At 43.1% G+C, this 12,894-nt stretch overlaps 2 protein-coding genes across 2 annotated transcripts in view; both read left to right on the forward strand.

Annotated features, from left to right (window-relative positions):
* Positions 1-444: 444 nt before the first annotated feature.
* Positions 445-2,784, forward strand: CKS2 (CDC28 protein kinase regulatory subunit 2). Its single transcript, XM_083404478.1, has 3 exons — positions 445-683; positions 2,016-2,143; positions 2,359-2,784. The coding sequence occupies exons 1-3, from the start codon at positions 625-627 to the stop codon at positions 2,409-2,411; spliced, it is 240 nt and encodes a 79-aa protein (XP_083260604.1). The 5' UTR covers positions 445-624; the 3' UTR covers positions 2,412-2,784.
* Positions 2,785-5,794: 3,010 nt separating this feature from the next.
* Positions 5,795-12,894, forward strand: part of SECISBP2 (SECIS binding protein 2) — a 28,129-nt gene continuing 21,029 nt past the window's right edge. Inside the window, exons 1-3 of the mRNA XM_083403858.1 lie at positions 5,795-5,954; positions 8,960-9,105; positions 11,303-11,564. Of these exons, the coding sequence (XP_083259984.1) occupies positions 5,925-5,954; positions 8,960-9,105; positions 11,303-11,564 (438 nt within the window). The 5' untranslated portion in view covers positions 5,795-5,924. The remainder of the gene's footprint in view (positions 5,955-8,959; positions 9,106-11,302; positions 11,565-12,894) is intronic.

Here is a 12,894-nt window from a genome sequence, read left to right on the forward strand (position 1 = left end):
CCAAATATCACGAACGCATTACTGTTTAGGTAGGTAGCCGTGTTGGTCTGCCGTAGTCGAAACAAAACAAAATAAAATAAAAATAAAAAATTCCTTCCAGCAGCACCTCGCTCACGCTACAAGGAGGTAGCAAGGAATACAACCCCTTCCAGGCAGAGGACAGACAGGGGAAACTACCCAAGCGCGCTCCCGCGGCGGCGCGCAATGGGGGGGGGGGGCTCGAGGGGAAGAAACTCAAACTCCCACCCAAGTTAAACACGGAACTCGCCCAGGCGAGGAGAGTGTGGGGCGCGCACGCGCAGTTCGCGGCGGCCTTCCGGGAGGAGACAGAGAGAGAGGGGCGGGGCGGCAGGGCGTGGAACCGAATCCCCACAGGCCCTCGACAGTCACGCGGGCAGCGCGCGCCCCGATTAGTCCTCCGCTGCCCAATCAGCGTCGAGCTGAGGGATTCAAATCGAGTCCGGGCGGGCGAGTGGGCTGGCTTTAAGGGGCGAGTTAGTTTAGCGCTGCCGCCGTCGTCGCCGCCGCTGCTGCTTGAGGTGGGAGAAGGAGGAGAGAGAGAGAGAGGAAGGGGGCGGTTTCCGTGAGGCGCCCGTGGTCGCCGCCATCATCGTCGCCTTCGTCATGGCTCACAAGCAGATCTACTATTCGGACAAGTACTTCGACGAGAACTACGAGTACCGGTGAGGGAGGCCGGGGGGGGGGGAGTCCCTGGGCGGCGGGCCTCTTCCTGCCCCTTCGCCTGACGAGGCTCCCGCTAGGCCCGCCGCTCTTTCATGGCGTCCCTCGCCGCCCTCCGCTTTCCCTCCTTTCTTCCCGCCCAGACTCCCTTCCCAGTACCACAGGAGACGGGGAAGAAACAGAAAAACGGCGGGCCTGTTTTTCTCCCTCCTCCTTTCCCGCCGGCTGTGCGCGGGATGGGGGTGGAAACGGCCTCGGGACAAAGGACGGCGCGGGGCGAGGCCGGAGGAGGCCGTTGCGGCTGCCCGCTCCTCACAGGCCCTTTGGGGAAGGGCTGGCGCCGCGGAGGGAAGCGCCTGTTGCGGCGTGCGCGTGATTCGAACCCAGCTCCCTATCCCGCCGCCCCGCTCCATTTTAGCCCCGTGGTAACTTGCTGGGCCAAAATCCGCCGCCGATGAGCTTAGGGAGGGGGTTTGGGTCACGGTCTCTCGGGCCAAACGCCACGGCCATTTCAATAGGCTCGTTTCCGTATGTTAGCTTTGGGCCTTTGCGACGTTGACTTTGCGTTTTGCTAACGGGTAGTTTTGCTAGTGGCATAGCCTCCCACCATTTCTCCGACGAAAATAGGGACGTTCCATTCCATAATAATAATTTTATTATTTATATCCGACCTGGTTGCCCCAGCCATTCTGCGCGGTTTTTAACAGACTATATAACAAAAGATAATAAGCATTTTTTTTAAAAAAAAAAACCTTAACCTATACAGGGCTGCCTTCTGATATCTTCTAAAGGCTGTCCACTTCCTTGGCTCTGGGGTTGCTTCACTCCATACCTGCCAACATTTCTGCGATGAAAATAGGGACATCTTAAGGAAAAGCAGGGCATTCTGGGACAGCTTCTGAAAATCTGGGAATGTCCCTGGAAAATAGGGGCACTTGCAAGTGCCTGCAGATAACACCATAAAAGTCACATAAAAGATATTTATTGCCCAGTAGTGGGAGAGCCAGACTTTTGTTTCGGGTTTCCTGCATGGATGCAGCTTGCGAGAAGCAAGTGGAAGTTTACAAGCCACCTGATCCTGACTTTTCTTGTTGCATAGCAAGTTGTGGGGTTCCTCTAAAAGGAGTTAAAAATCTAAAGTAGATATGAAAGAACACCTACAGTGCCGTTCCTTCAACTTAGGCTATTATGTACAAGTAATCAAAAATCACAGGCAGAGGTCCAGCCTGAAACTTAAATGTTCAAGCAGTTTCTGACATAAAGCTTCTTTACAAGTTGTACAGAACTAATTGTGGCTGTATAAATGTGACTTGGGTGTTTTCTGTCCCTGGCAGGCATGTGATGTTGCCAAGAGAGCTGTCAAAGCAAGTACCAAAAACTCATCTAATGACTGAAGAAGAATGGAGAAGACTTGGTGTTCAGCAAAGCCTTGGCTGGGTCCACTACATGATTCATGAACCAGGTAAAAAAGGACATTTCTACCTAACAAGTTTTTCCAGAAATGCTTTCTATAAAGCTTTTAGGATGTCTTGACGTGGGAGAGGGACAAAGACACTTCATGCATTAAGTAGCAAGGGCTAGACAGAAACTGTTTACTGAAAACCCTATATTATCAGCCATTAAGTGGAATGTCTGGCCACAGACTTATAAACAAACTTCATTTTTTTCTCTTTACAGAACCACACATCCTTCTATTTAGAAGACCACTTCCAAAAGGCCAGCAGAAATGAACAGCCTCTCTAAGCTTCTGGAACTTTATGTATAAATGTATATATGTTGGTAGTATTCAGTGAATACTTAAGAAAAATATACAAACAAGTCATTACCTGTGCATGAGCTGTATTATTCACAGCAACAGAGCTCAGTAAAATGCAAAGTAGGCTGCTATGGTCTTGAATTCTCACTTAACAAGTTAACAAGTGCCTATTTGATTTTTTTCAGTTTTGTTCAATAAAGTTCACAACTTTCATGTAATGTGTTGATTATAAAAATCTTCAAAGATCTGTGCCTTTTTATTCTTAGTAATGAAGCTTCTTCCAACTGTTGAAGCAATTCATCCTGTGGCTTTTCAGCTGCTGAAATAAACATATTTTTAATGCTAAATCTATGCATTTCATGATTTTAGTTTACTACTGTCCACATTATAAAAGCCATATATTGGTACTCTATAAAATGCAATACAATTGATGGCAATAATATAGAGGTTTGTTTGTAGTATTTATATCACTTACTTAGAATTTGTTTGCTAGAAACATTTTACAAGAGAAGGAAAAAACAGGCTTAATGGCTCAGGTGAGTACGAATAAGAATGATCTACTGCCCTCATCCAGCTCTGTACAGGTCTGCTCAAGAGAAAGATCCTGTGATGAGCTGCCTGGTTCCCACCTCTCTCCAGTAGCAGCTGGTCATGGCTTCTCTTCACTAGTGTGTCTTTTTATTCAGAGCCAGGTTGGGATAATAGGAAATAGGAAGCAATTGTAAAGGAGGGGGGATAGCAATAGGTCCAAGTTCATTCTTTGGTAGATGCTTTTACCCATGTCAAACTGCACTGAATAGCAGAATACATCCCCAGTTTCCTGCCCCAGAGATTGAAGTTCAGGGGATAGTTGCTGACTTGTCTAAAGGCATTTGCCTAGCATGTTTATTACTGCAGGGTCACAGCAAACAGATTGTGGCTACCTACTTGGGGTGGTCAGAAGTCATTCACTCCTGAATATGGTCGTAGTCCGTAGGTAAAAATAAATGGCTTAATTTGACAGTATTGATTTGCATTATCAGCTCTCCATGAAGTTTCTGTTCAGTCTCAATGAAATAGTAAAGTTCTTTGAAAGTGTTAGCCAGAACTCTTCATAGACTGAGTTTTATTGCCTCTTGTAACCTGGAGTCTATTTTCATAGGTCCCAGCAAAGGGAATATTTAATGTGATGCTAAAACATGGCAGTTACCTGGAGCATGTTCCCCTTTGATTACTTGTTGCTCATGTACAGCATTTTATTTTATTTTTAAATGTAGATCAATATATTCGGTATATGAAAAACTCCGATTCCATTTTTCCCCTATAAATTATGGCAATATAGCAGATTTACTAGTTGTTGGAAGGTGGAAATCTTGTTGAATCACTTTGACTTCAATGAGCTGAGCGTGTTTTGCACAGACACAAATGCATATCTTCAACCACAAGAGCTACCACAAATTAAAGAGATTTTTAGGAAGCTTAATTCTGTACCAATGTCACACTCTGCAAGGTACCTTGCTTGCTCTCAGAATGACCACATCCACATTGCTTCTCAAATCATTCAGTAATCACCAAAATTAATAGATATTCTGGAGACAATTGAATTGTATTTTTAGTTGTGCAAGGATATATTTTTAATTAAATGCTAGATCACATACCTCTCCTAATGTAATTTTCAAAATGGCAGTGCTATAAAATCCAACTTCATTGTTGCCTATGTCACTGTTGTGTTGTAGCCAGGTCTATTCAGAAGCAAGCCTTATTCAATTCGATGGGACTTACTCCTAGGTAAGTATGTTTAGTATTACAGCCTTAGACATCTCTGGTGTGGCATGACAGAAATAAAGCAGGCAGCTGTACAGTTTACTGTTACTTATTTATATTGCACCCTTCCAAATGAGTCCAGGGCAGTGAACAAATCATTTTTTTTTAAAAAAAAACATTATAAATATAGACATCCAACCAGTGATTTCAAGGGTGCCAGGAACAGCCATCAAACACCTGGGTAAACTGAATGTGTTTAAATTCCTACTGAAAGCCAGATACTGAGGGAAGCATGCCTTGCCACAGATGAGAAGCTACCACTGAAAAGTCAGCTGGGTCAAGTCCAGCCCCTAGTGGTGGCACCACCAAACTCGCATACTGAATGTAGGGTCCAAGGTGGTTGACATTGGATAGGTGCTCTGTAGTTAGGAAGTCCAAAGCCATTTTGAACTTTAAATGCCAGTATTAACACCTTGAATTGAGCCTGGGAGCTCACTTCCCCAGATATTGGCACAAATGGAAATCAATAATGCCCAGAGCATATAAAAGGCTGCACTGCAAAATACAGAAACTGTTGGGCAAAATATGTTTAGGCTGTTTCATACTTTATCTTGGTGACCAATTTTGAAAGGATAGCTCTGTTTTGTTTAAAACTGCCCTAATAATAGAGTATTATTAATACAGTTGCTATCATTCAGTGTATTTTGTTGTAGGACATTTTGGGTGGGCTACATCCAAAAATGCAGAGTATAAATGATTTTATAAAAAAATATGGATGTATGTTTGTTTTTACCCATAAAAATTATTTATATATAATTTCTATGGGTAAAAACAATTCTTAAAAGTAAAACAATTTCTGTTAAAACTTGCATAAATGTTTGCCATTAGTAATGCTGTATCTATAAAGATTGCTCATTTTTGTAGCTCGCAAGAGATTGAAGCTGCAAAATTTCTGCCTATGCGGTGAAGCTAAAATTGATATAACGCATTTTTTATAGTATATAATGTTAGATAAGAAACAGGAAAGTGGTGTCTGTGCATTCATAGCAGTAAGTCATGACTGTCCTTTAGACAACTGATTAAATTATGAGACAAATATATTTGGCACCAACAAAAGTTTGGAAGTTTAGTTTTATTGATTTTTTTGGTGCAATTGTAAACACAGACGCAACCTCAACTGCACAAACCATGACTAAAAACATTCAAAATACTACATAATGAGACATCATAAAGAAAGCTCTGCATATACACGAAACTCACTTCCTAGTTGAATCTGGTAAATTATAATGCACGGAATTCCTATTACTGCAGCTGTTTTGTTATTGTTCCAACTATTTTCTTCATTGGAGGAATCAGAAGGTAATGGGTCAATAATATTGATAAGGTGTATTGATACAACCCAGATCATGCCATATGCTGAAACCACTTCCCTTCCTTGCTCTCCGTTATTCGTATATAAACAATCATGCCAAGCAGCGTGGCAAAACTGGCTGCCCATCGTCCGCTAAACAGGCGCGACGGTTTCGGTAGAGGTAAGCCGGCCTTTCCCTGTTGCCCCTGGTGTCATGGCGGCGGTCACGCGAGCCGGGGCGCGGCTGCTGATTGGCCGCGGCCTCTGGGGTTTAACCCTCGAGTCGCGCGCCCGCCGCGTCTTTAGTGCGCGCCGCCGGGCCGGTGGTAGAAGGGCAGGGTGGAAGCCGCCGTTGGTGGGGCGTTGACCTTTTGTCGCCCCCCCACCCGCGCCATGTCTTCAGAGAGGGAAGCGGGCAGCGAGGTAAGGCGGGGAAGCGGCGGCGGCGAGGCCGGGTCTGTGGAGAACGGAAGGCGAAAGAGCGGCTCCCTCCAGCCTCCCCGCGCGCCGCGGCTGGTTGTTATGTAAACGGCGGCCGGAGAGGTCCTGGAAGGGGAAAGGCAAAGGCGCTCTCCGTTCTGGTGGCTCCGCTGAACCTGCTCTCGCTTAACCTGTGTGTCTATGGCTCAGGTCCTGGCAGGAGACCTGAACAAACAAACAAAAAGGGGGGGAGGGATGCCCCATTTTAAAAAATAAATAAATCCCAATCTCCCCGAAGAAAGTCTGTTTCTCTCTGCAGAAAGGAAAATGAGGGACAGCAACACCAGAGAGCAAAAAACAAGCCTCCCCTCTCAAGTGGTGCTCAGAAAATAATAAGAAGTTTGATATAGCATGCCTTCTTGTGTTGTCATCGGGAGAAGGCACTGCAAACCTTTTCCTCTTTTTTTTTTTTTTGGCGTAGAAGAAGTGCAATATTGAGTATATTAGCCAGAATTTTTTTAAAGGACTGCTTCCCCCCCCCCCCCCCCCGGTTTTAAGCCCTGCCTCTCTGCCCCCCCCCTCCAATGTCTTCTGCTTGCCACCACCATTCTCTTTTCAGGACACCACTGCTTTGCTTTTAGTGGCTGTGCGATAGGGAAAGGAGCACATGTTGAATTGTTTTTTACCAAACGCGCAAAATACAAGTTTCACCTCCTGAACTGTTGTCGCCTTCGCAGGCAAGACCTCTGACAGGGGAGAGGAATGGCAGCAGCTTGTTTTAAGAATACTGGCTGCGTCGTGTGTCCTAGTCATCAACTTATTATTATTTTATTTTATTTGTTTTATATTTAATTTTTATACCACCCTTCTTCTGAAGAACACAATATAAACTATTGTAGCACTTTGTGCACATAAAATACGTATACAAAAACAGATCACCTTTCTTGATACGGTAGCAGAAACCCAAGATTACCGTTTGGCCAAATAGATTTGAACTAAACCAACTTGGTTAAGACTTTGTCAGTCATAAGGCTCTGGTTTGGGAAGCAGCTTTTGCTTCCTTCAGAAATTGCCTCTTTCCCAGGAATAAAATTCCAGAGGTATGACAGTTTTGGGTGCCAGTGCTTTCCTTTCAGTGCAGATATAGTTTACAAACACCGAAAGAGGATAAATTCTGTGGAGCAGAAAAATGGTAGCAAGAGAAACACCTCCCACAGCTGCTCTTTTCACTCCTCTACACCACCCTAGGCTTTGCAAGCTAAGCAAAAATAGTTGGTTACTATTATTTGTTTGCATGTAATGTGTAGTTTTGTCCAAATGCTTACTGCTTTATTGCAGCATGGCCTAAGTTTTTAGAAGCAATTACCCATTTTGATAACTAGGATTTTGTTACGAATTTCATGTCAGATTATGCCTAGTAGCTTCAAGGATTACACATTATTTTTGCTTTGCTAGAGATGAATGTTCCCATGGGGAGAAGTAGTAAAATCTTCTTCTTCACATGGAATTTGATAGGTTGTGCATACACTCCAGCATAACTCTTGACCATGTGTGCTTTGCAGAATAGCTTCAAATATTTTCCTTTTCTGAGTGCAGTTAATCAAAGTTTTTCACTCAGCCTGGAGTAGAAGTGTCCTGTTTTTACCTATTTAAATGATACGATAGAAACAAACAAATGAACAATTTGCAGTTTTGCTTTGAAATCAAGTGTGAAAGCTTAATCTTGACTAATTTAGTTTCACTTTGCTGGGGAACAGCTGGATTGGGGCCATTCCATATCTCTGTGAGGAAGGCGAGTAGTAGAACACTTATATTGCATGCAGAAAATCCCTGATTCAATAGCTGTTATTTCCAGATAAGAACTATTTTTGCCTGAAACAGCTGCCTCCTGGCAGTGTGTAGACAATATTGAGCTGGATGGACCAATAATCTTGACTCTGTATGAAGTAGCTTTCCATATAATAGGTCAGGCAAATATAATAAGTTATCCAGCAAACTTAGCATTTGTGCAACAATATGTACACGGTTTCTATTTCTCTTCTAATATATTAGGGTACGTTTGCCAAAATTCTGGTCAACCATCTTTTTAATGAGCTGCAGAACACAACTATTCATATTATGGACTAAACCTCTAGGCTTGTTTTCAACTAAGTCCTACTCAAAGTAGACCTGTTGAAATTCAAGAGCCCAAGTTAGTAATGGCCATCGGCTTCAACGGGCCCACTCTTGAGTAGGTCTAGCATTTAATACTACCCTTGGTGTCCAGTTGTCCCTCTGTTTCAAATGCAAGTACAACCACCAGAGGGTGTTCAGTGAACAGACTTTTGACTGTCAGCTGAATGCTTTGTTTTCTCTTAGATTCTTGTAGGGCCAGTGCAGATGTAATGCTAGTTGGTCATTAATTAGGGTGATGGTATTGGGAGTGGGAAGCAGGCTCCTCTTCTTCTTTTTCATACTTCTCTGTACTTCCCTTTCCCCAACTTTAGCATTATTTCACACCAAGAAGCTGAACCTGGGTAAAGGCATGTGTGTGTCTAAGAGAGAAATTCTTGCATGAGAGGGGAGAAGTTGGGGCCGGGAGGGTACGCATGAGCCTGAAGCCTGCTTCTAGTCTCCTAATCATTCTTAATAGCTAAACCAGCATTGCGTCTGTATTGCCTGCCTATAGTGTATTTTCTGCAGCTGCAGAGATTAGTTTCCACCCCCCTTATAAATGCAAAGTTGAGATGTTGCATGTGCTGCAGCCAGATACTCTCAGAGTTTTTACATTAAAAAGTAAAATGAAACTTCTGTTCTGAAGCAGCAGTTTGCTTAAGCACTAAAATTCTTGGTGCATTTTTCAGTGTTCTGTTACAGATTTAATTTTTTCCTACTCGTTTTGGTTGAGCAGAAGAACAAGGCACCAGCTTCTCCTTCTTGTGTGACAGTTTGGTTCACATAGATGGGGCTTTTCACTTATTTTGGTTAATCTCCAAGTGCATGTAGCCAAAACCCATTTTGTTTCTCAGGGCATCAAGTTATCAGCAGAGGTCAAACCGTTTGTCCCCAAATATGCGGCCGTAACAGTGGCATGGTCAGAACCCTCAGAAGCATGTGTCTTTCCTACATACTATGGTACATGCTACCCATATGTTCAAGAGCCACCAGTGGATAAGTATGTACCCTTCTACGTCTCATTTCTTGGGGGACTGTTAACGTACCTAAGTCTTTAATTTAGATGCCTTAGCTGTTTGGCAAGTTAAGTGCATTTTGGTCATTAATTGGGTAAGCTCATTCAATTTTTTAGGCCACAACATTGAACCCACCTCTCACGGGACACATTTCAAAGGCGATGGTGACTTTGGGCTTTTGATCCCTAAACATTTGTTTTATTACATGTGGAATTACTGTAACTGGGATTTTGCTCTCAAAGCCATCTCTCTTTGCTGCTTTGTGGGAAGGTGGTACCTGTACAGTTTTAAACTGTCCTTATTGTTTTGGGTATACATATTGGGGGTTTGTTCTGGCACCTTTTTTCAGTAATCTAAAATCCGCATATTAGCAATCATTTATTTAAATAACTACAACTGAGCAGCAAGTGGGGTTTTTTTCTCCTGTAAGAAAGAATAATTTTATGTCTAATGCAGGCTTCCTCAACCTCGGCCCTCCAGATGTTTTGAGACTACAATTCCCATCATCCCTGACCACTGGTCCTGCTAGCTAGGGATCATGGGAGTTGTAGGCCAAAAACATCTGGAGGGCCGAGGTTGAGGAAGCCTGGTCTAATGGCTACTAAGGATGTGTAGGAGGTTGACTTATTTGAACAAATTAAATCAATTGCAGTACTTTCCCAAGAACAGACCCCAAAACACAGTGTATTGGGTAGTAATAATACCATGCTCTTTGGTGGGGTGTAGAATTATGTTACCTTATAAATGGGGTTATTTGTCTTTGTGTTAGAAGTCCCAGCCCACTACAGCCCCTAAGGCTTGCATACCTAGGAGGTGTATCATAACTTCTACAGTGGTCATATGGCTACCATGCTTTTCTATGACATTTACCTAAAGCTCTAAAGGCTCAGAATGCAGTGTGCTCTTTTACAACATGGTGCTTTAAATTGTGTGTGATTAAGATATAGCTTCAGGTACCTGGGATGGTGGGGAGCTAATTGACTTTCATTGAAAGCAATGGAGCTTCTTGGGAATTTCTAAATCTTTTTCCATTAAAAAAATATAGTCTACCATTTAATCACCATAGGCAAAATCATGCTCTTTTAAAAGTTAATTATTGTGAAAGGGGAACAGTTCCCCGACCCACCCCCAGGACATATTTTTGAAGGGCACTGGAGACTTTTTGGGAGAAGGAGAATCTGCAAATAATAATAATAATATATCTTTCCAGCTCTTCTGTAATTAGTTGGCTCCTGCCAACCTAGCAGTTCGAAAGCATGCAGTGCAAGTAGATAAATAGGTACCGCTCCGGCGGGAAGGTAAACGGCGTTTCCGTGCGCTGCTCTGGCTCGCCAGAAGCGGCTTAGTCATGCTGGCCACATGACCCGGAAGCTGTACACCAGCTCCCTCGGCCAATAAAGCAAGATGAGCACCACAACCCCAGAGTCGGCCACAACTGGACCTAACGGTCAGGGGTCCCTTTACCTTTTTACTGGCACAACATCACTAAGATCAGCAATAGGATATCACCTTTTGAGTATAATGTACACCTTTTCATTATATTATTGCTTGCAGCTTAGGGAAGAAGTTCCATACTCCAAATTTGATGCATGCCCCTTTGAGATTAACAGATCAGCCTTACACCACATATTTTGAACACTACCATTTTATGCTTACTGTTTTTCAAAGGATGCTTGGACTACAATCCAAACGCCTGGTTGGCTGTAACTGGAGTAGCACCAGTCAGTGCGGAAAGTGGGAAAGAAAATATTGCCCCTTCCCTGTACCAGTTCCCAGGCTGGCACAGTGAAGAAACCTGGAGCACACCTACCATCATGTGATGGGCAGCAGGGCTGGCCCCCTGGCACCACTCTCCTTACCCTCCCCACCCCCATTTTGTGGGTTTCTGCCAGCTTCTGCCCAGCTTTCAGGTGATTGCATGAATCACCACCAGGGGTGGTGGGGAAGCTGTCAGAGCTGAGCAGAGGGAGATTTTCACCCCCTCCAAGGCAGATTTGGGGTTCCTGTGTTAGTAAAATAAATTGGTTATTATGCTTATGGCTTAAATAGAAATTGTTTTGTAATCATATGATAAATTCTGTTACAGCCCAAGCATTCGTTTTCATTCTATTTTTCCTTGCAAACCTTGTCATGTTTGTCATGTGTCCCACTAAAAAAAAAAAATATGTTTATTTAATTTAGACAACAGACACATACTCAAGATGCGCCCTGGGATACTGCCACCTCTCATTCTCAATATCGATCTCAGAGCCTTATGGGATGTAGTTCGCTTGGGGAGTATACCAGTTCTCCTTATTCAGTTAATGCTGCACCAAATGTATATGCAGTTACCAACTTTCCGTGTCCGAACAACAGCCCTAAGCTTTACAGCGCTTCGAAACAGGACAGAGACTCTGTCAAACAAACTCCTCATATCCGAAAAGAGGCTGCAGCTTTTTGCCAGGTAAGTGAAGAGAGCCTAGTAGATATTTTTTTTTAATAAGATTTTTATTGGGTATTTTATACTTATAACAAGAAAGACAATAAAAAATAAACAAAAGAAAAAAGCAATGCATAAATTCAACAAACAATACATCCACAATAGAAACTGAAATAAAAACAATACAACATAAGAAAAAGAAACAAAAGTAAAAACACATATCCAAATTTTATATCCACATCTTTCATTAGCTTATTTCCTCGACTTCCTCGCACCTCCTTTTTTTGTATTCTAGTTCAAGTTATCTAATTCAACAAATCCTTTCCCTCTTCTTCAATTTAATCTTTAATTTATCACAATACAATTTAATTTTCAATTTCCCAATTTAACGCATTAACACTTAATGTTCATATCATTCTTAATAACCCTTCTGCTAAAACCATGTAACTTCATTCCAATATACTTCTAACATTCATTAATTTTACAGTATTTGTGTAAATATGCTTTAAATTTTTTCCAATCTTCTTCCATCGACTCTTCTCCCTGGGTGAAGACAGCCTAGTAGATAACACCTTTCTGTCTTGCTACAGCTTGTATTGAAGGGACAGGATACCTAAATCCTGTCTGTGAAATCACCCCAGGCTTCAATAATCACCCCAGGCCTCAAGCAGACTTCTTTAGTGCTCCATTTTCAAAGAGGTGGAGTACTCCCCCCCCCCCCAGCATTTCCCCACCCCACACATTGGGTCTTTCAGCTTTCATTGGTCCCTGCCAGCGGCTGTGGCTACTAGGGATCTGTGCGGGACCTTCAGTGACTGTGCACTGATCATAACTAGCTTCTGATTCTCTTTGGGGAGTGAGTGGGTTGACTCTACCAAACAGCGGCCGCGGTCTCTACAGGATAGATATACTGGCTAATATTATGGAGCTGAAACAAATTGTTAGCTGTTAAAATTCAGTGAAACATTCATAGCCCAGGTTTGTGTGCAACATGAGCAGCTCTGCAGATTCTAGTGGAACAGTCTGCTTGGGCACAAATGAAACCTTATCCAAGGCAGGGAGCAGCCTGGCCACCTTGCATTAGTCTAGCAAATACCCTGCCGCAGAAACAGAGCCCCATTGAAGTAGCAGGCCTGAGTTTTCCCTCTGCTACTCAACAGTTTGTGAGAAACATGAGCTTTATAAAATGCTCAGCAGCAGAAGCAAGAATTGGCTGTCATAATCAGCCAACGTTCCTAGTGTGCGTTTTGGAGAAAACTGCACTGGAAATGAAAAGTGGACCGGCAATTTATGAGGATGCCCTTCGTGCTTTGAATGATCTGCACTTCTCCATGGCACAACAGATGGATTGGGA

The sequence above is a fragment of the Podarcis tiliguerta genome (assembly GCF_965153285.1).
Source record: "Podarcis tiliguerta genome assembly, chromosome: 11".
In the NCBI taxonomy this organism is placed as follows: Eukaryota; Metazoa; Chordata; class Lepidosauria; order Squamata; family Lacertidae; genus Podarcis; species Podarcis tiliguerta.

What these genes read in the sequence shown, in the direction of transcription:
- CKS2 (XM_083404478.1), top strand. Translation starts at nt 625, where the DNA reads ATGGCTCACAAGCAGATCTACTATTCGGACAAGTACTTCGACGAGAAC. An exon ending in GACGAGAACTACGAGTACCG is followed by an intron (nt 684 to 2,015) that starts GTGAGGGAGGCC and finishes TGTCCCTGGCAG; the next exon opens with GCATGTGATGTTGCCAAGAG. An exon ending in CTACATGATTCATGAACCAG is followed by an intron (nt 2,144 to 2,358) that starts GTAAAAAAGGAC and finishes TTCTCTTTACAG; the next exon opens with AACCACACATCCTTCTATTT.